At 40.2% G+C, this 25960-nt stretch overlaps 1 protein-coding gene across 6 annotated transcripts; it reads left to right on the forward strand.

Annotated features, from left to right (window-relative positions):
• The first annotated feature begins 103 nt into the window (after positions 1-103).
• Positions 104-25900, forward strand: LOC114767366 (mucin-5AC-like). 6 transcript variants are annotated; one of them, XM_028959075.1, is made up of 48 exons: positions 104-194; positions 281-319; positions 399-654; positions 874-988; positions 1179-1269; positions 1360-1466; positions 1556-1769; positions 1917-2042; positions 2140-2257; positions 2598-2736; positions 2833-2940; positions 3023-3089; positions 3182-3319; positions 3409-3573; positions 4058-4152; positions 4336-4462; positions 4975-5230; positions 5320-5369; positions 5472-5572; positions 5757-5908; positions 6180-6318; positions 6433-6537; positions 6628-6807; positions 6943-7182; positions 7320-7476; positions 7562-7696; positions 8443-8593; positions 9029-9072; positions 9172-9354; positions 10521-11249; positions 12501-15077; positions 15144-18725; positions 18958-19068; positions 19426-19640; positions 19727-19904; positions 21562-21803; positions 21932-22115; positions 22367-22586; positions 22717-22895; positions 23037-23106; positions 23248-23381; positions 23578-23609; positions 23701-23863; positions 23981-24021; positions 24179-24307; positions 24462-24501; positions 24864-24981; positions 25178-25900. In XM_028959075.1, the coding sequence occupies exons 1-48, from the start codon at positions 107-109 to the stop codon at positions 25350-25352; spliced, it is 13005 nt and encodes a 4334-aa protein (XP_028814908.1). In that variant the 5' UTR covers positions 104-106; the 3' UTR covers positions 25353-25900. The 6 variants fall into 6 exon arrangements, with proteins under 6 accessions (XP_028814908.1, XP_028814911.1, XP_028814910.1 ...); XM_028959078.1 differs by having other exon boundaries at positions 12501-13424; positions 16881-18725; XM_028959077.1 differs by lacking the exon at positions 12501-15077 and having other exon boundaries at positions 10521-12461; positions 16881-18725.
• The last annotated feature ends 60 nt before the right edge of the window (positions 25901-25960 follow it).

Consider the following 25960-nt stretch of genomic DNA (forward strand, 5'->3'; position numbering starts at 1 on the left):
GGTAAGGGTTGTTTACACCCCTTTATTAAATAGTTTGTGTAAATTGTCAGGGTATATAAGATCCACCTCTCCTTGCACTTATGTCTTACCCTTGGCTCCGGGCTTCATGGGAACCAACAAGATGGCCCTCCATTGGGTTGTACAATGGAGTGCTGTGCTTGCGCTCTTTATTGGACCATCCGCTCCATTTTCAGGTCTGTGTTTTTCCTTATGAAGTTACTTCCTCATGAAGTTTTTATCCACCAAGTTAATGCAAGCTGTGTCTCTTTTATTTCCTTAGTTATGGTAATGCCATCAATGCCCAAGATACCAATTACAGGTAGGTGCACCTTCATTCAAGTTTCTGGTGATCTGAAGCAGAGGATGGCTCATCGTGTCTGCTCTCATGTACAACGCAGGCGTGAGTCCTTCTCACAACGGCGAGGTCTGCAGCACGTGGGGCAACTTCCACTTCAAGACCTTCGACGGAGACTTCTTCCAGCTGCCCTTCACCTGCAACTACCTGCTGACGTCCCTGTGTGACGGCAGCGACTTCAACGTCCAGATGCGGCGGGAGGTGTCGGCCGGCGAGGCCGCGATCACCGAGGTCACCCTGAAGCTGGAGGGAGCCGTGGTCCAGCTGTCCCCCGACAACATCACCGTGGACAAGGAGCCGTGAGTACACGCCGAGGACGATGTCAGGATTCAGATATGAACTTTAATACTTAATTTTTTTTTTTTTTAACAAAACCTTTCATGCTTGAATTTAATATCTTTAGTCACAGAAGCTCCATGGCAACATCGTTTTAATTTCGCTAAATGAAATGTGATATAGGGCATAGTCGGACATAAATGAAATGAAATAAATGAAATGGCGCTATTCTGCATGTTTAGAGTCAGCCTGCCCTTCTCTCGGTATGGAGTTCACATCGAACAATCAGCATCTTACATCAAGGTTTCAGCCAAACTGGGTCTGGTGCTGCTGTGGAACAAACAAGATGCTCTTTCGGTATGGCCATAAGTTTTATTTGCCCCGTTGCATCTTCGCTTCTGACAAATGTGAGAGGATATTAATGAGATTCATTATTTTGCATTTTGCATGTATGAATTATCTTAATGCATTTTCTGAATAATAAGATAAGCCATAAATGGTACTGATTTCGGGCTTCATGGAATTCTTACATTGCGTTTGGTCCTAGGTTGAGCTGTCATCAAAGTATAGAAACAAAACTTGTGGGCTTTGTGGTGACTTCAATGGCGCCCAGATGTTCAATGAATTTTTGCTAAGCGGTATGTTCTAAATAGTCTTCATAGACTGTGATTTCTTTAATGTGACATGACAAAATGAATAACATTGTCGTTTTTCTTCCTTTTTCAAAGACATGGTGATCACACCTGAAGACTTTGGTCACAAATGGAAGATAGATGGACCCACAGAAATATGTGAAGAGATCGACCATAGGCCCCAAGAAACATGTGAAGATCAGGTGGGTACCTAAATCTTTCTGTAACATGATCTGTAACAGATGAAAAAAAGTGCACAGCAATACTTTAATATAGCTGTTTCCCTCAACAGAAAGAAACATGTGAACATATGTTCAAGATCCCTGCATTCATTGACTGTCTGGACCTGGTGCCTGTAGAATCCTTCATTGAAGCATGTGCAGCTGACATGTGCCAGTGCAACAGCAGCAGCCAAGCGTGTGTATGTGACTCCCTCACAGAGTTCTCCCGCCAGTGCGGCCATGCAGGAGGGAGCCCGCAGCAGTGGAGAACCCACGAATTCTGCGGTATTTGTTTTTTTTCTCCACTGTGCTAAATTTTACACTAATATATTAAAATACTGACTTAACAACTTTGTGATCTGTCTCAAGTGTCTTGAAGGGGATTTATTTATGGTGCATGGTGGATTTATATATAGTATATGTATGGAACAGGAAAAACATGCCCAATGAACATGGAGTATCAGGAATGTGGCAACCCTTGTCGTGACACCTGCTCCAATCAAGACAGTAGTCAGTTATGTGAGGATCACTGCACCGATGGCTGCTTCTGTTCCGAAGGTATGTACACAACAGTAACAACTGTTTTACAATCTATACATCAGCCTGGCTCGAGATATGTGCTCATTATAATGAAATCAATAACACTTTCCTAAAGGAACTGTTTATGATGACGTTACAAAGACGGGCTGCGTTAAAGTAGAAGATTGTCCCTGTGTTCATGATGGCAAGCCATATCAGTCTGGAGAGTCCTACACAAAGACCTGTCAGACATGGTAAATATGATTATAGGGATGCCAACCTACTTTTCAAAAGTAACACCAACTTTGGTTGGATCATCTATAGCTGTGGTTCTCAAAATGTAGGACACCACTGGTGGTACATGGGCTCCCTCTAGTGGTACACTGCAATGTTCACAGGATGACAGTCATCACTCATCGTGAACCACTGCTCAAAACAAAGAATCTTATTACCACTTTTATTAAGCATCCATCCTCCATTACATTAATTGCATAGTAATTGCATATGACGATTTACATAGTGCCAGAATCATGTGACCATTGTGCTATCAATATGGCCCCATGAACATTTCACGTGACATATGTTGTCCTTCAGCACCTGTGCACAGGGCCACTGGAAATGTGAACATGTGAATTGTCCCGGCACCTGTGCACTGGAGGGAGGTTCCCATATCACCACATACGATGGAAAATCCTACACCTTTCATGGAGAATGCTCTTACGTCTTGTCAAAGGTGACCGCATCCTAGACAGCAAACTTATTTACACAACCCTGCCTCTACACATTCTCAAATTCACTAAATCATTTTCAACTTTTTTTTGTCCCTCAGCAAAGCACTGGAAATGACATAACCGTCCTGGCAGAGATAAAAACCTGTGGAGAGGCTTCCACTGTCACCTGTCTGAAGTCAGTTACTCTAGATGTATCTGGGAATACAGTAAGCAGCATCCTTCTAACAATCATGTTGAAATGTAACTAAGAGTTACGATGACTTGCTGTGTATATTCAAACCTCTACAGGTGGTAATTACTTCTGCTGGAGGTCTACTGGTAAATGGAATGTCCACTACACTGCCACTGCAAAATGGTGAGGGAGCATAACTGATGTCCCAGCCTTTCCACCACTTTCAATACTGTGCGCTGCTATTCACTTACGTCATTTCTGCCTGTGATTCTTAGAACATTTGCTGATCTTCCGACCTTCCACCTTTTACATTATTGCAAATACTCCTTATGGACTTCACCTGGAGATCCAGCTAATTCCCATCATGCAAGTGTATGTCATTGCCAGTCCTGAAAACAAATCCAAGACAAGTGGTGCGTTTCATTGCCATTATATTTCCTTTTTTAACATTTTAACATTTGTAGAATATAATGTTAATTGCGACTCATACATTTTCCTTCAGGACTTTGTGGAAACTTCAATGATATCTTAGCTGATGACCTGAAAACGGAGTGTGGACTAATTGAAGGAACTGCTGTGACTTTTGCCAATACTTGGAAGACTCAAGCCAGCTGTCCAGATGTTGGGTTAACTCATGAAAACCCCTGCAGCATGAATGTGGAAAGAGGTAAAATGCATGAATGGTTTGAGAGAGAACAATGCTTCTTCTATCCCGTACTTAGTAGTCATCAGTAGGAAGGCTTCTCGTCCTTGAAACCACAGCAGCAAAACTTGTAGTTTTAGCCATTCATCAGCCATCTACTAGCCATCTACTTTGGGTTTACTTGGACAGGAGTACAGTTTACTCTGTGTATCTACATTCTCTTTAATGTTCTGTGAAGGGAAGTCAGAGAGGTCAACCATCCACTACTCTTTAAACAGTTTAGAAGAAATTCATTTTAGCCCGTATACATAATAATGTAATTATTGTGCAAAAGTCTAATATAATACAAATGTAAATCTAAAACAATAGTTATAAAACTAATTCTAACAAATAATTTGTGGACAGCATTTAGGTATGACTTCTGTCTTTGAATAACAAAACTCCATGTTTGCAAATGTATGCACCAATTCAATTGACAGATGTTCTGTCTGTATCTTTTCCTTCTAAGCCAAATACGCTGAGGACTGGTGTTCCCTTCTGACTAAACCTGATGGAATTTTCTCTGCATGTCATTCTGAAGTCAATCCACAATCCTACAAATCTGTAAGTACACTTGTACAATTGGAAAAAAGCAAAGCTCCGGAGACATGTATTTCCAGTTTAATAAAATACTTTAATTCTTCATTAAATCACAGCTTGCTTCACTGTTAATTTGCATGCACTCCAGCTTACCTTGCATTATATTTTATTTATAGTCATTTGACACCATTTTCCCCCTTTCAAAAGGCTTGTATGTATGACAGCTGCAACTGTAAGGACAGTGAGGAGTGCATGTGTGCAGCTGTATCCTCCTACGTTCATGCATGCTCTTCAAAGGGTGTCCTGCTGGAAGGATGGCGAGATGTTACATGTGGTGAGATGCAGGAAACACACTTACATTAAATTATGCTACAATACAGTTGAGTTGTGAACTTTCACTGGGTTCACAATTCGATTTGATTACAATTATCAGTGCATTGATTATCGATGCATCCCATAAACTGTTCTACATTACTTCACATTATGTTTTCAAATGTGTCAGTTAGATGAGAGTTAAGGCCTCGTTCACACGGACGTCTAGCTGTTTTTTTCCATTCGTGGAGTCTCATGTGCACGCGGATGGAACACCAACCCTTTTTCAGCTCATTGGAGCAAATGAAAGCATCCATACGGGCGTTCAGCACCAGCGTTCTTTAACTGCAAGTTCAGAGGGCATAAAATAAATGCTGCATTTGAATGCCTGTGTGGACAAGGCCAAACTCCTACCTGGAGACACATTGTACTCAGATCAGCCATTCACACTTTTAAACTAGAATTTTTATGCCACCACCAGAAAACCACCAAGCAATATCACTATGATAATCAATGATGTTTTTCAATGCACAGGAAAGTACACATCTACCTGTCCTAAGAGCATGGTATTCTCTTATCAAATGACAAGCTGTGGACGAACATGCAGAGCTCTCAACACCCAGGATGATGCTTGTAATGTGGACTTTGTTTCAATGGATGGGTGTGGTTGTGAGGATGGCACTTACCTAAATGAAAAAGACGAGTGTGTCCCCATAAATCAATGTCCCTGTGTCAGTGGCAATGAAATTATCAATGCAGGAGAAACTTTGATCATGGAAGGAAGCTCTTGGTAAGGAGTCTCAGTATTCTTGAAGTTGACTGGTAACAATGTATTGACAATGGTTTCATTTGAAATGCAACATTCTTTTTGTCTTATAGTCTATGCAAAAGTGGAAAACTGCACTGCAGTGGATATGTAAAACCAGAAAGTAAGTATATATATTTTTAATTCCTGATCATTCCCACAGTGGAAATGCACGATTCATTAAAACAATTATGAATAAAACTCTCCAACATCTGTTTTCCTAAAGCTTGCAGTGGTGGAATGATTTTCTTCAACTGCTCGAACACACCACCAGGAACAAAAGGTTCAGAATGTCAGAAGAGTTGCCAGACACTTTATAATGAATGTGTAAGTGTAAAAATATTTTGATATATAATCTCGCAATAAATCAAATAAATCACAATAAATAAAACAACAAATGGATACAAAGTAATTGCAAGCATTGCATTTGTTTAGGCATCTAAAGTAGCTATACTGACTAAGTTCTTGAAAAATGTTCAGTGCATTTCCATTCTCTGCCTTCCACCTGTAGGTGAGTTTACACTGTGTATCTGGCTGCGTGTGTCCTGATGGGCAGTTGTCTGATGAGAATGGTCAGTGTGTGGAAGAGGAGGACTGTCCATGCATCCACAATGGAGAATATTATGCCCCAGGAACAACTGTCAGAGCTGACTGTAACACCTGGTAAGAATATTATATGGATGGTAATAGTCTAGTGGTTATGAAACCAAAAGAACAAAAAGAAGAACAGGTTCAAACCCCTGTTACTCCCATTGTGTCCCTGAACAAGACACTTGCTCCAGGGTCACTGTCCCTGTAACAACTGGTTGTAAGTTACTCTGGATAAGGGTGTCTGATAAATGCCTTAGTGCAGTCAGGCATTATTATATTCCACTATCTAAATAATAAAAGTACATTAACCTATACAGATATTTGATATTTTCTTTTTTTTTAGCACTTGTAAAAACAGAAAATGGCAATGTACGGAAAATGAGTGTCATAGCACTTGTACCATCTATGGTGATGGTAACTACATTACATTTGATGGAAAAAGATATTCATTCAACGGAGACTGTGAATACACACTCACTCAGGTAAAGTAGTGATCTGCTACCCTGATTGAATTACATACAGTATGTCCAGAGTTCACCAAGCTTCATCAGACAATGTATTTTTCTCTGTCTCCTGTCATCATTTAACCAAAACAGGACAGCTGTGCAACATCCGAGAGCTCATTCCGGGTCATCACTGAGAACATACCCTGCGGAACAACTGGCACTACCTGTTCCAAAGCTGTGAAGTTCTTCATAGGGGTAAGAGGAAATTCATCAAGGAATAATAGTGCAAATTCCTTTTTTTATATATTACATTTTTTCTGATAAACATCTTCTCTACATGTCCAGAATTTTGAGATTAAATTTTCAGAAGATGACGTCCAAGTTATTGAGCGTGATAACAGCAGTCAGGTCCCATACAAAATCCATACCATTGGAATATATCTGGTCATTGAGGCAAGCAATGGCGTGATTCTCATGTGGGACAGGAAAACTAGCCTAATGATAAAGCTCAGTCCAGATTTCAAGGTGAGAAAATTATATTAGTGTATCCAAAATTACAGCTATTTTTTGTCAAGATAAATATTTGCTTGTGTTATATAAAATGAATAATGATTTGTGATGAATCTAAACCACAAAAAAAATAAATACAACTCTTTCCAGGGCAAAGTTTGTGGTCTTTGTGGCAACTATGATGGCAATGGTAACAATGACTTCATAACCAGATGTGGAGAGGAAGTACTGGATGCTGTACAGTTTGGGAACAGCTGGACTACCTCTACAAATTGCCCAAAAGCAGATGCTATGAAGAACCCTTGCCAAATTACACCGCACAGGGAAGCATGGGCCTTAAAACAATGCCATATAATCAAGAGTGATGTTTTCAGTGCTTGTCACAAACAGGTATGTTCATCATAGACATGAATAAAAAAATTTTCAATGTATTGCTACCACACTCTCTGAATGAGTACGTAATTAGTAGGCTTTTTTTCCAAATAAAATATTATCTGTACATAAGAGATGACACAGCCTTCTCTTAGGTCGACCCAACAGAATACTTTGAAACATGTGTTAGAGACACATGTGCATGTGACAGTGGAGGAGATTGTGAGTGTTTCTGCACGGCTGTGGCAGCCTATGCAGCGGCATGCAGAGCTGTGGGAACTTGTGTTGCATGGAGAAACCCAAATGTCTGCCGTGAGTTCTTGCACAAAGCCATCTCTGACTTTTCCACTATTAATTATCAAGATTAACACATATAACTGATTTTGTTCACTTGCAGCACTGTTTTGTGATTATTACAACCCATTTGGTGAACAGTGGTGTGAATGGCACTATCAGCCTTGTGGAGCTCCCTGTATGAAAACCTGCAGAAACCCAACAGCAAAATGTTCCACTCAGATCCCACTTTTGGAAGGTACTTTTTAAACAATTGTCTTGATTGTTTGTCATGCACCGAATCACTAAATGCTCTGTTCTGAATTGACTAATGTATAAGTAAAAGTATCAGGTCCAATAGAAACACTCATGTAGCACAAATTGCAAAAAACGTTCAGTCTGGTTCAATTTGAAAGGTGTCAGATAACACAGTGCATTTTTGTTTATGAGACTGTGTAACCACAGGCAGGTCAGTCATGAGTGGTTTAAGGAACACAACATCCGGTATGAGTTGTTGATTTGGCCTTTAAATTCTCAATTTAAAATTCTCAATCCTATTAAGCATCAGTCAAACATCAGTCGATTCATATCCATGGAAGCACCACCCTGCTGCTTAGACTTATATTATATGCTACTTTGGTGTCACCTTCAGAGTTCTAGTGGAATAGGGGTTGGTGCATGGTTGTTTTGGCACAAAAATGGGTTCTCCTCAGTATTAGTGTTAATGTTATCAGTGTATGCAGATTGAATGGTTATTGCCAAATGAGTGACACAAAACAATGGAATACAAATGTATTGTAGTTTTGATTGAATTGTAATTCAATTGAAATGCACTTTCAATTAACACCATTATCATATTTGATATATAAGGAAGTATACATATTTATGACTAGTTCAGATATCAGTTGCACTGCCTTCTATCTATCTGAGGAAATGTAAACTGCAATACTGCAGAGGTTTCATTCATTTATTTTTATTATTTTATGCAATATTTTTCCAATTCAGGATGTTTTCCGAATTGCCCTCTTAACCGGCCTTATTTTGAAGAGAAAACTATGAAGTGTGTGTCATTAGAAGAGTGTGGATGCTATGATGACAAAGAAAGCCATTATAATGAAGGAGATGATATGCCTTCTAATGAAAATTGTCAAACATGGTAAGTTGACTTTGCAAGTAGACATCACTCAAAAATTGTCCCTGTGATACAAAAACCATCATCTGAAATTTAGCTGAATGGTTATTACAACCCCAAACACTGTCCAATGATTTGCAAGTCTCATAAACAGGACTTAGAAAGAATATGAACCAAAATACCAAGGTTCAAACCCCAGTAACTACCATTGTGTCCCTGGGTAAGACACTTAACATTCAGTTGCTCCAGGGGGGACTGTCCCTGTAACTACTGATTGAAAGTGACTCTGGATAAGCTTGTCTGATAAATGACATAAGAAAAAATAACATAATTAGGCAGAATTCCACAATAATATCCCTAAATGTAGAATTGTGAAGTCTGACTCCTTAACAGTACATAATATTGTCAAGAGGATCTGGTGTGAAACTGGTCATTTTTCACCTTTCTTTTTCTCTTTAGCAAATGTATGTCAGGAAAGGCCAGATGCAAGTATGAGCAAAAAGGTGAGATATGAAATTGACAGAATAATCTATTAATGAATCATAAATGAACTATTATTTAATTACATACAGATAATATTCATGTTGGTCTATTTTTTGCAGCATGCTACTGTGAATACAATGGGAATAAATACCCTATTGGAGCCACAGTTTACAGTACCACAGATGGAGATGGAACGTGTATCATGGCAGTGTGCGCAGAGAATGGAACTATTGCAAGAACAATGACTCAGTGTTTAACAACTTCAGCACCAGTAACCACTAGTATTTTCACTTTCACTCCTGGTAAGTACTGAAAATTATATGTTGATTACAGACTGCAGAATATTTGATGAATATCTTGATATTTCAAAATCGGGGGTCACGACATTAAAATAAAAGAAAAAAGAAACTGGTAGATGGGACCAAATATGACTTTTTTAAGTAATATCTATACTCCTAGCTGCGGTCAGCTGATGTGCTGCCCTGGGTGTGTCACAACCCTGCACCCAATTTTCAGGAATGGGCTCCTGCAACCATGACCGTGATTAGGACTATGCAATTATGGATATGGAGTGGTCAGAGGATAAAGAGTTTTTATTTTATACATTCAAAGGACCATTTAAAATCATATGTACTTTTCATAAATAGTGTTACCTAATGTTCCTGGCCCAGTGCTCCATTTTATACAGATTATTATCTATTTCTGCAAATAAATTTATGGACTTTATATATATATAAATAAATTGTGAATGCAGGTAGATCATTCTGCTCATTTTTAGCCTGAGGAATTAAAGTGAAAGTGAAGTGGTTGTCATTGTGATACACTGCAGCATGGCACACTGTGCATACAACAAAATGAGCAGTGTGTGGGGACGGTGCTTTGGTCTGTGGCACCTCAGTGGCAGATCTGGATTCAAACCGCCAACCTTCTGATTATGGGGCCGCTTCCTTAACCGCTAGGCCACCACTGCCCAAAAAAAGGCTTCTCTGATTTTAGACAGCAGTGGCAAAGCTACTAAAATGTATTTCCTAATAATTGATTATTAGGTTGTAAATGTCAATCACGGCTTGTGCTTTTTGAATGCGGAGTTTGCATGGCGTGAATATCCTCTCAGTATCCTCTCAGAGGACAAAAGCATGCACACTAGCTGAATTGGTGACACTGAATTGTTCATAGGTGAACATACTTCATACTTTTTGGAGGCAATGGTGGCCTAGCACGTAAGGAAACCAACTCATAATCGGAAAATTGCCTGTTCAAATCCTGCTCCTTGGGTGCTGTTGTGGCCGCCCATTGGTCACCAAGGTGATGCGTTAAATGCAGAGAACTCATTTCAATGTGTATGCCGTGTGCTGTGCTGCAGTGTTTCACAATGACAATGTCAATCACTTCACTTCACTTTTGATTTACTAACTCCATGATAGTTCTTGGTTGTTCTGTTTTGACTAAAATAATCGTCTTTTTATAGGACCATCTACAACACCAGAACGGCCAATAACAACAGAATCTACAGAAGGTACAACAGGTCCAGCAACAGAAGAACCAACCACAACAACAGAAACAACACCAGCACCAAGTTCAACAACAGAGGGACCAACAACAACAGAAACAATAACGACACCAGAAACGACAACACCAGCAGCTTGCGTCTATGAATGTCACTGGTCAGAATGGATTGATAACACTTATCCCTCTGATGATCTTGATGGAGGAGATTATGAAACACTGGAAAAAGTTTCTTGTGAAAAACTTGAAGAAGTTCAGTGCAGGGCAAAGTTGATGCCAGATGTGCCAATTGCAGATTTACAAACTAATGTTGTATGCAATGCGTCTGGACTGGTGTGTAAAAATATGGAGCAAATGCCTCCAAGATGCTATGATTATGAAATCAGAGCCAAATGCTGTGTGTGTGCAACTACAACACCATTGATAACCACAACCACAACAAAGGAAACTACAACCGTTAGTATTAGTACACCAACAGAAGGCTCAACAGTGGTGACAGAAACAACATCAGGACCAGTTACAACAGCAGAAAAGACCAAAACAACAGAGGAACCAACAACGACAACAGAAACAACAGGACCCGTTACAACAATAGAGGGACCAACAACGACAACAGAAACAACAGGACCTGTTACAACACCAGAAAAGACCACAACAACAGAGGAACCAACAACGACAACAGAAACAACAGGACCCGCTACAACACCAGAAAAGACCACAACAACAGAGGAACCAACAACGACAACAGAAACAACAGGACCCATTACAACACCAGAAGAGACCACAACAACAGAGGAAACAACAAAAGAAACCACTGCAGTTACAGTAGGTTCAACAACAGAAGGACCAACAACTAGCCCTATTAGAACAGAGGTCCCAACCACAACAACAGAAACAACAGGACCCGTTACAACACCAGAGGGAATAACAACAACAACAGGACCCGTTACAACACCAGAGGGAACAACAACTACACCAGCAGCTTGCGTCTATGAATGTCACTGGTCAGAATGGATTGATAACACTTATCCCACTGATGGTCTTGATGGAGGAGATTATGAAACACTGGAAAATGTTTCTTGTGAAAAACTTGAAGAAGTTCAGTGCAGGGCAAAGTTGATGCCAGATGTGCCAATTGCAGATTTACAAACTAATGTTGTATGCAATGCGTCTGGACTGGTGTGTAAAAATATGGAGCAAATGCCTCCAAGATGTTATGATTATGAAATCAGAGCCAAATGCTGTGTGTGCGCAACTACAACACCATTGATAACCACAACCACAACAAAGGAAACTACAACCGTTAGTATTAGTACACCAACAGAAGGCTCAACAGTGGTGACAGAAACAACATCAGGACCAGTTACAACAGCAGAAGGGACCACAACAACAGAATCTACAACAGTTAGTGAGTCAACAACTGAAGGTCCTATAACAAAACAGACTACATCTGGTCCAGCTAAAACCACAGGGCCCCAGATAAAAGAAACCACTGCAGTTACTGTAGGTTCAACAACAGAAGGACCAACAACTAGCCCTATTAGAACAGAGGAACCAACAACAACAACGGAAACAACAGGACCCACTACAACACCAGAAAAGACCAAAACAACAGAGGAACCAACAACGACAACAGAAACAACAGGACCCGTTACAACAATAGAGGGACGAACAACGACAACAGAAACAACAGGACCTGTTACAACACCAGAAAAGACCACAACAACAGAGGAACCAACAATGACAACAGAAACAACAGGACCCGCTACAACACCAGAAAAGTCCACAACAACAGAGGAAACAACAAAAGAAACCACTGCAGTTACAGTAGGTTCAACAACAGAAGGAACAACAACTAGCCCTATTAGAACAGAGGTCCCAACCACAACAACAGAAACAACAGGACCCGTTACAACACCAGAGGGAATAACAACAACAACAGGACCCGTTACAACACCAGAGGGAATAACAACAACAACAGGACCCGTTACAACACCAGAGGGAACAACAACTACACCAGCAGCTTGCGTCTATGAATGTCACTGGTCAGAATGGATTGATAACACTTATCCCTCTGATGATCTTGATGGAGGAGATTATGAAACACTGGAAAATGTTTCTTGTGAAAAACTTGAAGAAGTTCAGTGCAGGGCAAAGTTGATGCCAGATGTGCCAATTGCAGATTTACAAACTAATGTTGTATGCAATGCGTCTGGACTGGTGTGTAAAAATGTAGAGCAAATGCCTCCAAGATGTTATGATTATGAAATCAGAGCCAAATGCTGTGTGTGCGCAACTACAACACCATTGATAACCACAACCACAACAAAGGAAACTACAACCGTTAGTATTAGTACACCAACAGAAGGCTCAACAGTGGTGACAGAAACAACATCAGGACCAGTTACAACAGCAGAAGGGACCACAACAACAGAATCTACAACAGTTAGTGAGTCAACAACTGAAGGTCCTATAACAAAACAGACCACATCTGGTCCAGCTAAAACCACAGGGCCCCAGATAAAAGAAACCACTGCAGTTACTGTAGGTTCAACAACAGAAGGACCAACAACTAGCCCTATTAGAACAGAGGAACCAACAACAACAACGGAAACAACAGGACCCGCTACAACACCAGAAAAGACCAAAACAACAGAGGAACCAACAACGACAACAGAAACAACAGGACCCGTTACAACAATAGAGGGACCAACAACGACAACAGAAACAACAGGACCTGTTACAACACCAGAAAAGACCACAACAACAGAGGAACCAACAATGACAACCGAAACAACAGGACCCGCTACAACACCAGAAAAGACCACAACAACAGAGGAACCAACAACGACAACAGAAACAACAGGACCCGTTACAACACCAGAGGGAATAACAACAACAACAGGACCCGTTACAACACCAGAGGGAACAACAACTACACCAGCAGCTTGCGTCTATGAATGTCACTGGTCAGAATGGATTGATAACACTTATCCCTCTGATGATCTTGATGGAGGAGATTATGAAACACTGGAAAATGTTTCTTGTGAAAAACTTGAAGAAGTTCAGTGCAGGGCAAAGTTGATGCCAGATGTGCCAATTGCAGATTTACAAACTAATGTTGTATGCAATGCGTCTGGACTGGTGTGTAAAAATATGGAGCAAATGCCTCCAAGATGTTATGATTATGAAATCAGAGCCAAATGCTGTGTGTGCGCAACTACAACACCATTGATAACCACAACCGCAACAAAGGAAACTACAACCGTTAGTATTAGTACACCAACAGAAGGCTCAACAGTGGTGACAGAAACAACATCAGGACCAGTTACAACAGCAGAAGGGACCACAACAACAGAATCTACAACAGTTAGTGAGTCAACAACTGAAGGTCCTATAACAAAACAGACCACATCTGGTCCAGCTACAACAACAATGCCCCAGATAAAAGAAACCACTGCAGTTACTGTAGGTTCAACAACAGAAGGACCAACAACTAGCCCTATTAGAACAGAGGAACCAACAACAACAACGGAAACAACAGGACCCGTTACAACAATAGAGGGACCAACAACGACAACAGAAACAACAGGACCTGTTACAACACCAGAAAAGACCACAACAACAGAGGAACCAACAATGACAACAGAAACAACAGGACCCGCTACAACACCAGAAAAGACCACAACAACAGCGGAAACAACAAAAGAAACCACTGCAGTTACAGTAGGTTCAACAACAGAAGGACCAACAACTAGCCCTATTAGAACAGAGGTCCCAACCACAACAACAGAAACAACAGGACCCGTTACAACACCAGAGGGAATAACAACAACAACAGGACCCGTTACAACACCAGAGGGAATAACAACAACAACAGGACCCGTTATAACACCAGAGGGAACAACAACTACACCAGCAGCTTGCGTCTATGAATGTCACTGGTCAGAATGGATTGATAACACTTATCCCTCTGATGATCTTGATGGAGGAGATTATGAAACACTGGAAAATGTTTCTTGTGAAAAACTTGAAGAAGTTCAGTGCAGGGCAAAGTTGATGCCAGATGTGCCAATTGCAGATTTACAAACTAATGTTGTATGCAATGCGTCTGGATTGGTGTGTAAAAATATGGAGCAAATGCCTCCAAGATGCTATGATTATGAAATCAGAGCCAAATGCTGTGTGTGCGCAACTACAACACCATTGATAACCACAACCACAACAAAGGAAACTACAACCGTTAGTATTAGTACACCAACAGAAGGCTCAACAGTGGTGACAGAAACAACATCAGGACCAGTTACAACAGCAGAAGGGACCACAACAACAGAATCTACAACAGTTAGTGAGTCAACAACTGAAGGTCCTATAACAAAACAGACCACATCTGGTCCAGCTAAAACCACAGGGCCCCAGATAAAAGAAACCACTGCAGTTACTGTAGGTTCAACAACAGAAGGACCAACAACTAGCCCTATTAGAACAGAGGAACCAACAACAACAACGGAAACAACAGGACCCATTACAACACCAGAAAAGACCAAATCAACAGAGGAACCAACAACAACAACAGAAACAACAGGACCCGTTACAACAATAGAGGGACCAACAACGACAACAGAAACAACAGGACCTGTTACAACACCAGAAAAGACCACAACAACAGAGGAACCAACAATGACAACAGAAACAACAGGACCCGCTACAACACCAGAAAAGACCACAACAACAGAGGAAACAACAAAAGAAACCACTGCAGTTACAGTAGGTTCAACAACAGAAGGACCAACAACTAGCCCTATTAGAACAGAGGTCCCAACCACAACAACAGAAACAACAGGACCCGTTACAACACCAGAGGGAATAACAACAACAACAGGACCCGTTACAACACCAGAGGGAATAACAACAACAACAGGACCCGTTATAACACCAGAGGGAACAACAACTACACCAGCAGCTTGCGTCTATGAATGTCACTGGTCAGAATGGATTGATAACACTTATCCCTCTGATGATCTTGATGGAGGAGATTATGAAACACTGGAAAATGTTTCTTGTGAAAAACTTGAAGAAGTTCAGTGCAGGGCAAAATTGATGCCAGATGTGCCAATTGCAGATTTACAAACTAATGTTGTATGCAATGCGTCTGGATTGGTGTGTAAAAATATGGAGCAAATGCCTCCAAGATGCTATGATTATGAAATCAGAGCCAAATGCTGTGTGTGCGCAACTACAACACCATTGATAACCACAACCACAACAAAGGAAACTACAACCGTTAGTATTAGTACACCAACAGAAGGCTCAACAGTGGTGACAGAAACAACATCAGGACCAGTTACAACAGCAGAAGGGACCACAACAACAGAATCTACAACAGTTAGTGAGTCAACAACTGAAGGTCCTATAACAAAACAGACCACATCTGGTCCAGCTAAAACCACAGGGCCCCAGATAAAAGAAACCACTGCAGTTACTGTAGGTTCAACAACAGAAGGACCAACAACTAGCCCTATTAGAACAGAGGTCCCAACCACAACAACAGAAACAACAACAGGACCCATTACAACACCAGAAAAGACCACAACAACAGAGGAACCAACAACGACAACAGAAACAACAGGACCCGTTACAACAATAGAGGGACCCACAACGACAACAGAAACAACAGGACCTGTTACAACACCAGAAAAGACCACAACAAGAGAGGAACCGACAATGACAACAGAAACAACAGGACTCGCTACAACACCAGAAAAGTCCACAACAACAGAGGAACCAACAACGACAACAGAAACAACAGGACCCGTTACAACACCAGAAAAGGCCACAACAACAAAGGAACCAACAACGACAACAGAAACAACAGGACCCATTACAACAATAGAGGGACCAACAACGACAACAGAAACAACAGGACCCGCAACACCAGAAAAGACCACAACAACAGAGGAACCAACAACGACAACAGAAACAACAGGACCCGTTACCACGCCAGAAAAGACCACAACAACAGAGGAAACAACAAAAGAAACCACTGCAGTTACTGTAGGTTCAACAACAGAAGGACCAACAACTAGCCCTATTAGAACAGAGGTCCCAACCACAACAACAGAAACAACAGGACCCGTTACAACACCAGAAAAGACCACAACAACAGAGGAAACAACAAAAGAAACCACTGCAGTTACTGTAGGTTCAACAACAGAAGGACCAACAACTAGCCCTATTAGAACAGAGGTCCCAACCACAACAACAGAAACAGCAGGACCCGTTACAACAACAGAGGGACCAACAACAACAACAGAAACAACAGGACCCGTTACAACACCAGAGGGAATAACAACAACAACAGGACCCGTTACAACACCAGAGGGAACAACAACTACACCAGCAGCTTGCGTCTATGAATGTCACTGGTCAGAATGGATTGATAACACTTATCCCACTGATGGTCTTGATGGAGGAGATTATGAAACACTGGAAAATGTTTCTTGTGAAAAACTTGAAGAAGTTCAGTGCAGGGCAAAGTTGCTGCCAGATGTGCCAATTGCAGATTTACAAACTAATGTTGTATGCAATGCATCTGGACTGGTGTGTAAAAATGTAGAGCAAATGCCTCCAAGATGCTATGATTATGAAATCAGAGCCAAATGCTGTGTGTGCGCAACTACAACACCATTGATAACCACAACCACAACAAAGGAAACTACAACCGTTAGTATTAGTACACCAACAGAAGGCTCAACAGTGGTGACAGAAACAACATCAGGACCAGTTACAACAGCAGAAGGGACCACAACAACAGAATCTACAACAGTTAGTGAGTCAACAACTGAAGGTCCTATAACAAAACAGACCACATCTGGTCCAGCTAAAACCACAGGGCCCCAGATAAAAGAAACCACTGCAGTTACTGTAGGTTCAACAACAGAAGGACCAACAACTAGCCCTATTAGAACAGAGGCTCCAACCACAACAACAGAAACAACAACAGGACCCATTACAACACCAGAAGAGACCACAAGAACAGGGGAACCAACAATGACAACAGAAACAACAGGACCTGTTACAACACCAGAACAGATCACAACAGAGGAACCAACAACGACAACAGAAACAACCGGACCCATTACAACCCCAGAAAAGATCACAACAGAGGGACCAACAACGACAACACAAACAACAGGACCCGTTTCAACACCAGAAGAGGCCACAACAACAGCAACAGAAACAACCACAGGACCACGTTCGACAATAGCGGACACAACCACAACAACAGAAACAACACCAGGACCCATTACAACTCCAGAAGGGACCACAACAACAGAGGAACCAACAACGACAACAGAAACAACAGGACCCGTTACAACACCAGAAGAGATCACAACAACACAAGAACCAACAACGACAACAGAAACAACAGGACCCGTTACAACACCAGAAGAGATCACAACAACAGAAGAACCAACAACAACAACAGAAACAACAGGACCCGTTACAACACCAGAAGAGATCACAACAACAGAACAACCAACAACAACAACAGAAACAACAGGACCCGTTACAACACCAGAAGAGATCACAACAACAGAACAACCAACAACAACAACAGAAATAACAGGACCCGTTACAACACCAGAAGAGATCACAACAACAGAGGAACCAACAACGACAACAGAAACAACAGGACCCATTACAACACCAGAAGAGATCACAACAACAGAGGAACCAACAACGACAACGGAAACAACAGGACCTGTTACAACACCAGAAGAGATCACAACAACAGAAGAACCAACAACGACAACAGAAACAACATCAGGACCCGTTACAACACCAGAAGAGATCACAACAACAGAAGAACCAACAACAACAACAGAAACAACAGGACCCATTACAACGATAGAGGGAGCAACAACGACAACAGAAACAACAGGACCCGTTACAACACCAGAAGAGATCACAACAACAGAGGAACCAACAACGACAACAGAAACAACAGGACCTGTAACAACACCAGAAGAGACCACAACAATAGCAACAGAACCAACAGCAGGACCACGTTCAACAACAGCGGTCACAACCACAACAACAGAAACATCAGGACCCATTATCACAATAACCCCATCAACTCGTCCCATTACAACAACAGCAGCAGGTATAGCATCTTACAACTACAGAATCAAAAACAATTAGTCCACAAACAACAGCAAAAAGAATTGATAACAGTGAAGAGTACAGCAGAGTATACCAGGTAGTCTAAGTACAACATAACTTTCAATATATACTTCAGGTGTAAAAACAGATAAGACAGAAATTGTACCATACCCATTAGCCCAAGTATAACTTTAGCCCAATGACATTTTTAGAAATACCTACATTTTTTCCAGGCACCACAACAGAGGGCCCACAATCCACTACATCATCTGCAACAAGTACAAAACCTATGGTCACTCCAAGCAAATGTTCCTGCAAATATATGGCCCAGGATTTCCCACCCAGTAAGTACCATGCCATAATATTACATTTAAGAAGACAAAAACACAGTTTCTGAAGATTAATATTAGCAGTAAAAGTGGAAGAGTCAGTAGATACATTTGAACTTGTTCAATTGCTTAGATTGTGTCAAGTACTATGTGAACAGAACATGAAAACCTTAAAAGTAATGTGTTTGTTAACAATAATCTCAGAATCTCAAGGAGTTGGAATAGGTCAAGGATTGACATAGTAGAGAGTTGGGGTACATAGAACAGGTCTGTAAAAGACCAGCTTTTATTAAATGTGACAGGTATTGCTTTAGTAACAGTTCATTTATTATCATGTGAACCTTCTAATTTCTCATTCTGTTTTGCTACCAGATTCCATCATGTATAATGAAACTGATGGAGCAGGCTGGTGTTACACAGCTTATTGCAATTCTGAGTGTAAAGTGGAAAAGAAAGGAACATCTTGCTCTGCAACTACTACTACCACTGTTACTACTACTACTATTACTACTACTACCAAAAAAGCAATAACAACAAAACCAACAAAACCATCACCTGATTGTAATAATCTCCAACCACCAAGAAAGGTAACCGATTTCAACATAAAACATAAATTTTATATGTCTTCAAAATTAACTTAAATATGTATGTAATTTCTTTATTTTTGCATTAGAATGGAGATTCTTGGACAAGTACAAAATGCACCATAGACACCTGTTTCATGGGCACAGTGACCTCTAAACCTGTGCCATGTGACCCAGCTACACAAGTGAAACCAGTGTGTTCTAATAAGTACCCTCCAATAAAGGTCTATGATGAGACAGGATGTTGCCCCCGCTATGAATGTGAATGTAAGTTTTAAGATTATAATCACATACTATATTATTTGTGTTTAAATTTCATCCGAACATTCATCCAAACATAATGGTTTGGGTTCATTTAATTTATTAAAAGGTACCTCAATACTGCTTTTATTCAGTACATCAAGGACAAAAAATTGGGTGTTACCTAACATGACCATTATGACCACTCTAATATTCACTATAATAAACACAGTAAATACTAGGTCCTGCCCATTAGATTGCAAAAATTGCTCATAATCCCATTCCCTAACTCATCCTAACTTCAGAGATATTTCAGTTTCTGTGGTTGATAACCTTTGGGTCATCAAGCTTCCTGGCACAGCAGTTACATACATTTACCACTAATTTACCACTAACATTTCTTTAGTTTTGTTGGCTCTATTGGTTTCTCTTGCCCTGTCGTGACCATGGACACCTCATCAAACTCCCACCTCATGTTCTATGATTATATAGGCACCTAGCTGGCTACCTTCTTGTTTGTTTATGAGCTCCTGGCACCAGGCACTTGTCTCTCTTCTCACTCTGCTGCACCTGCACTCTCTGGAAATGATGATTGTCAAAAAGCATAAAAAGGTTTTCACCTAAATCACTCAATTTCCATAATTACATAACTACTGTTGGATCCCATCCGAGGCCGTGGACTCACCCAGGGCGGGACAACAGCACACACACACACACACACACACACACAGCATTCACTTCACATAGTGTACATGCCATTGGGATGGAGAACCAGGAGGAAACCCACGCCAATCTGGAGAGAGCATGCAAACTGAAGCATGCCAGGATTCAAACTCACAATCTTGGAGGTGTGAGGCCATGTTGCTAACTGAAGCACCACTGCGCCACCATGCACCAGGGGTTACCCGTTCTCTCCTACCTACATGCACTGACTGAATCCTATTGAGTGCTATAGTCATCCTTTCATCAACAACACAAACTTGAGGGTTTACCTATTTACTAGAAAAAAAAAGCCAGCAGCGTAGACAGGTCGTCAGCTTACCTCCACACTGTACTGTCTACATAGTAGAACTATATATGGCTCATGAGTCACAGTTCCCAGTTACACACAAAGACGGGTATGCCCTCATATTAGAACCAATGTCATCCCTTTGCAGTTTTACACCTGCAGTGTAAACCTTGCTGCAAGGAATATGGTTAGGGTATAGTGTTATGGTTAAATTTAATTAATATAGCTTGTCACGAAACTACGGGCATATATGTTTTATGCCAACAGTTTGACACTGTGTAGAGTTCGGGTAAAGATTCGGGTCAGGGCCCATTTAAACGGGCCAAAAATGAGGGGCAGTGGTAGCCTAGCGGTTAAGAGAGCGGCCCCATAATCAGAAGGTTGCCGGTTCGAATCCTGAGCCGCCAAAGGCATCACTGAGGTGCCACTGAGCAAAGCACTGTCCCCACACACTGCTCACCGGGCGCCTGTCATGGCTGCCCATTGCTCACCAAGGGTGATGGTTAAAGGCAGAGGACACATTTCGTTGTGTGCAACGTGTGCTGTGCTGTGTATCACAGTGACAATCACTTCACTTTCATTTCAATGAAATTTCAAAAACTGTGTCAAGTAGGACTAAATGCAGGAAGTCCAATTGTTGCATAAATTGCTCACACAAAATGTTTTCTCTTATAGGTAAATGTTATGGCTGGGGCGATCCTCACTATGTGACTTTTGATGGCACCTATTATGATTTCCAAGGAAACTGCACATATGTTTTGGTTAAAGAGATTGTTCCCAAGTATAATTTCAGTGTCCATCTCAAGAACTACTTTTGTGAAATTGAAAAAAATCTTGCTTGTCCACAGTACTTGATTGTTTATTATAAATCATATGTAATCCGTCTTGACCAGAAAAGAAATCCAACCATCAATATGGTGAGTAACACAGTATTGCTTCCATATATAATCTTCCATCAATTTGGATGATAATTGCATTTTAAAGGAGCCTTAACCAAGGCCTGTGTTTATTATGTACTAATGGTAACAAAATGTGTCTTTTATAGGTGTTTGTCAATGACAAGCAAGTGTTCCCTGCTTTTGCCAATAATGACTTCAATATTACAAGCACAGGGATTGAGGTGAGACTACAAATCCCTCAAATTCAAGCAACTGTCAGCTTCAAGGGCCTTGACTTTTTGGTCAATCTACCAATGAGTCTATTCAAGAAGAACACGGAGGGACAGTGTGGTAAGAAAACACATTACACATGTTGGACATGTATCTAAAAGGACACTTAATTTCCTGACAATCTTCTGTTTAGCGTTAGTCTCTTCACCTTTAACACCTAGCAATGTTGTCTATAATATTGGGTCTTTAAAATGTTGTTTTAATGGAATGCTGTTATTTGAGTCATTACATAGGTGTCATTGTCAATTATCTGAAGGATCCAAAAAAAAAGTATTCCAAAAGTAATCCTTTTGTTGTATCTCTTTCAAAAGGCTTCTGTGATAACAATCCCCAAAATGACTGCAGACTACCCAGTGGTGAGACCAGTCCTTCATGTCGTGACGCAGCTGGGCAGTGGCTGGCAAATGTCACAGAATGCGAAATTCCACCTACTCCTAAACCTACTCCTAAACCTACTCCTAAACCTACTGCGCGCCCCTCACCGACACCACCCTCATGTCAGCCTGAGATCTGTGACGTGCTGCTCAGTCCGTAAGAGAATCACTTCTTTATGTGTTTCCAATTATTTGTTGAATAAAAACACATTGTCAATTGCTCCATTTCACATGCTATTGTTAATTCTTTTATTGGGTCTTTTGTATGTCTTATTTTCCTTGTCTAGGGCTTTTGAAGCATGTCGGGCAATTGTGCCTTATCTGAACCACTACAAGGCTTGTCAGTATGATGTCTGCCACATGAATAATATTTCTGTAGGCTGTTTCAGCCTTGAGGCCTATGCAGAGCAGTGTGCACAGAAGACAGGCTGCATCAGCTGGAGGGAACTAACAAATGGACAGTGTGGTATGCAGTGTATTTTTTTTTACTTTGTACTTACAATGTGTCTGGCCATTTCATTTTGTGCTCCAAAATGTGCGAGCAAGTATGTTATGGTTTTCGTTCTGAATCAGAAATGTGTCTTCCTCCACTTGTCTTCCTGAACAGTGCATACATGTCCAGACACTAAAGTTTTCAAGTCATGTGGACCCACAGTGCAAGAAACATGTATTCAAAGGTAACACCAAGAATGTGACTTCACTGTAAATTTGAAAAGCTTATTCCTAAGAACCTATATTTAAAAATTATGGTTGCATGTTTTTTTGATACAGCTCTTTCTGAAGTGAAATATTTCAGTGCTGCCATCTGCTTTTTGTAGGTACAATGACAAGTTTGTTGCCGACTGTACCCCTGGTACACCTGGTTGCTTTGAAAAGAAAGTGGAGGGTTGTTTCTGCCCAGATGGACAGACATTATTCAGCCCATTCTCAGACACGTGTGTGCCCTCTTGTGGTGAGAGACATGGCTATATATCCTACATCCTATAGGTTTTCAGTGAATCTGCCCTACATGAGTCTCTTTCTATAGTGGACTTATTTTCTGGAAGCTTGTTTGTAAATTTCATATAAATGTAGCCCGTTTGCTGTGGCCACAGTTTGAGGACAGATTTTTTTTTTAATACCATTAAAATAGCATTTTTTTTACCCAGGTTGCACTGGACCTGATGGCATGCCAAGAAAGGTAAGTGCTTCATTGGTGTGAGCATTTTTTCTAAAGTTCTGTAAAGCCTCTTCATTCCTTGCTCACTATGTAGTGTGTTATTTAATCACAGCCTGGAGAATCATGGCTCACAGGATGCAGTCAATGTGAGTGCAGCAGAAGCTCTCTTAGTGTTGAATGCAGGCCTGTAGTGTGTGATCCTGAAATCATCAACTGCACGGTGGGCGAAACTCTGGCCAACAGAACAGTGAATTGCTGTCTGGAATATTATTGCAGTAAGTGAACAAATAAATCCATTTAATAAACTGGATACATTATTATATAATGAAGTTTGAAGTACAATGAGTGTAAATAATTTACAACGATCAATAAGTCATTGTTTGTTGTTTCAGTTCCAAAAGAAGTATGTGTTGTTGATGGCATTGAATACTTGGTAAGACACATTATTTTGTTACTTATCACACCTCCCTATTTGACTGTAAACTGTCTAAATAAATTCTACTTTGCCATACCAGAAGTGGTGGAAAATAATTTATGTAAATGAAACTAAACTTTTTCAGCAGCCATTTAACTTTGGTTTTCTTTGACAGCCTGGTACCTTGTGGTCACCTACGGAAGACAAATGTGTGAAACATAACTGCACAACACAAAACGATCGAGTCATTCTTCAGACCAGCACCACCACCTGTCCAGAATTCAACCTTGAAGACTGCATACCTGTGAGTAAAAAAAATGTGATTTATATATCTATTAGTGAAGAGAGAGATGTGTCATGTTTCAAGGAACAGATGAAGATAAATGTAAAGTGCAGATTTCACATTTTATGTCACATTTTAAAATAATTCATAAACATTTCATAAAATCTCATCTCAGGGTACAATTCGCACTGATGAAGATGGGTGTTGCAAAACCTGTGAGTAAAACAAAATCTAAAAATATGTTTTATGGAAATAGTGTGTTTTTTTATTGTTTTGTATTTTATACTATAAATAATATTTAAATATGTATACTATGGTCTTGCAAATATTCAGTTCTGATTTGCTGGCTGGTTAACATATAAGCAGTTTTGAAATGTATGCAAGCAGAAATTTAATTTTATGAAAATATGACAAACATTCAGACTCAATTTAAAGTAAGAACTTTGGCAATACCATGGTATAAGTTAAATAATCCACTCAATTGTCATTCGATTTATATTGATCTTTAGGGTTGACTATTGTAAACATTTACAAAAATAAAAATAGTGTTAGATCTAAACCATTTCTTGCTTTATAGGCACTCTGCAGGACTGCAAAGTTTCTAAGAACACAGCTTATCTGGAGGTCAATGGCTGTAATTCCACAACTCCAGTGGAGGTGACCTCATGCTCAGGATCTTGCGTGACATCCTCTATGTGAGTCTTACACTTCATAATAACTTCATAATATCAAAGATTCCAGTTGGATTTGTAATGGACACACTATTTATTTATAAAATTGTGCATTTATCCATATCTGGAAATGGTAAAGTGTTAGGTCCATTCGAATTACTTCAGATTTTGTCATGATGCATGTGACTGTGTTTTCTTATGGCATCCATCTGTTTTGTAGGTATTCTTTAACAATGAACAGCATGATGCATTCGTGTGCCTGTTGCCAGGAACTGAAAACTAGTAAGAAAGAAGTGAAAATGCACTGCCATGATGGATCAACCAGAAATCACTCATATGTCTACATTGAGAAATGTGGCTGCACTGGGCAAGAGTGTAAGGATAAAAAGGATTAAAGCAAAATGCTAATTCTGAAATGCTCACTGGAATCTGATGATATGTATTTTCATTATATTAATTATAATTCAGTGGTTAGTGTGGGACTATCTCTTAAATTTGTAAAGGAAGTCTGCAGATATTAGGCATTTTGCACTTGGGGAAAAGACATTTAGAATTGCAATTGAAAAAAAATATTTCTAAGGCAGTTTGAATCAGTTTGTGTAAGTGTGAACAAACATGCTGCTGTTGGTATATACAAATCTTATTTAAAATTGTATGGAGTCAGATGTGATCTGTGTACAATGAAGTACAATGACAATGCAGTTTCAAGGATAATGAAACTGATAATGAAACCAAATTTCTTACACATACACAGGAGGTACCACAATGCCTAAAAGCCAAATTACAGGTTTCCATTGCTAAAATGCCTAATGGTAATGAAAGGGCTTTCTCTCTGCATCAAAATAGATTGCATGTTAAATTACATTTTCTATGACTAAATGATTTTATTATAATAAATGTGATTTTGCAAACAATAAACATTTCACTTTGTGTTTTGTTTTAAGTGAGAAATGAATAACGTTTTTTTACCTCCATCTAAAAACCAATAAACTTTGAGGAGATA

Source organism: Denticeps clupeoides, chromosome 17 (assembly GCF_900700375.1).
Source record: "Denticeps clupeoides chromosome 17, fDenClu1.1, whole genome shotgun sequence".
In the NCBI taxonomy this organism is placed as follows: Eukaryota; Metazoa; Chordata; class Actinopteri; order Clupeiformes; family Denticipitidae; genus Denticeps; species Denticeps clupeoides.

What these genes read in the sequence shown, in the direction of transcription:
- LOC114767366 (XM_028959073.1), top strand. Translation starts at nt 107, where the DNA reads ATGGGAACCAACAAGATGGCCCTCCATTGGGTTGTACAATGGAGTGCT. An exon ending in TGTGACGTGCTGCTCAGTCC is followed by an intron (nt 22,587 to 22,716) that starts GTAAGAGAATCA and finishes TTCCTTGTCTAG; the next exon opens with GGCTTTTGAAGCATGTCGGG. An exon ending in AGATGGGTGTTGCAAAACCT is followed by an intron (nt 24,502 to 24,863) that starts GTGAGTAAAACA and finishes CTTGCTTTATAG; the next exon opens with GCACTCTGCAGGACTGCAAA.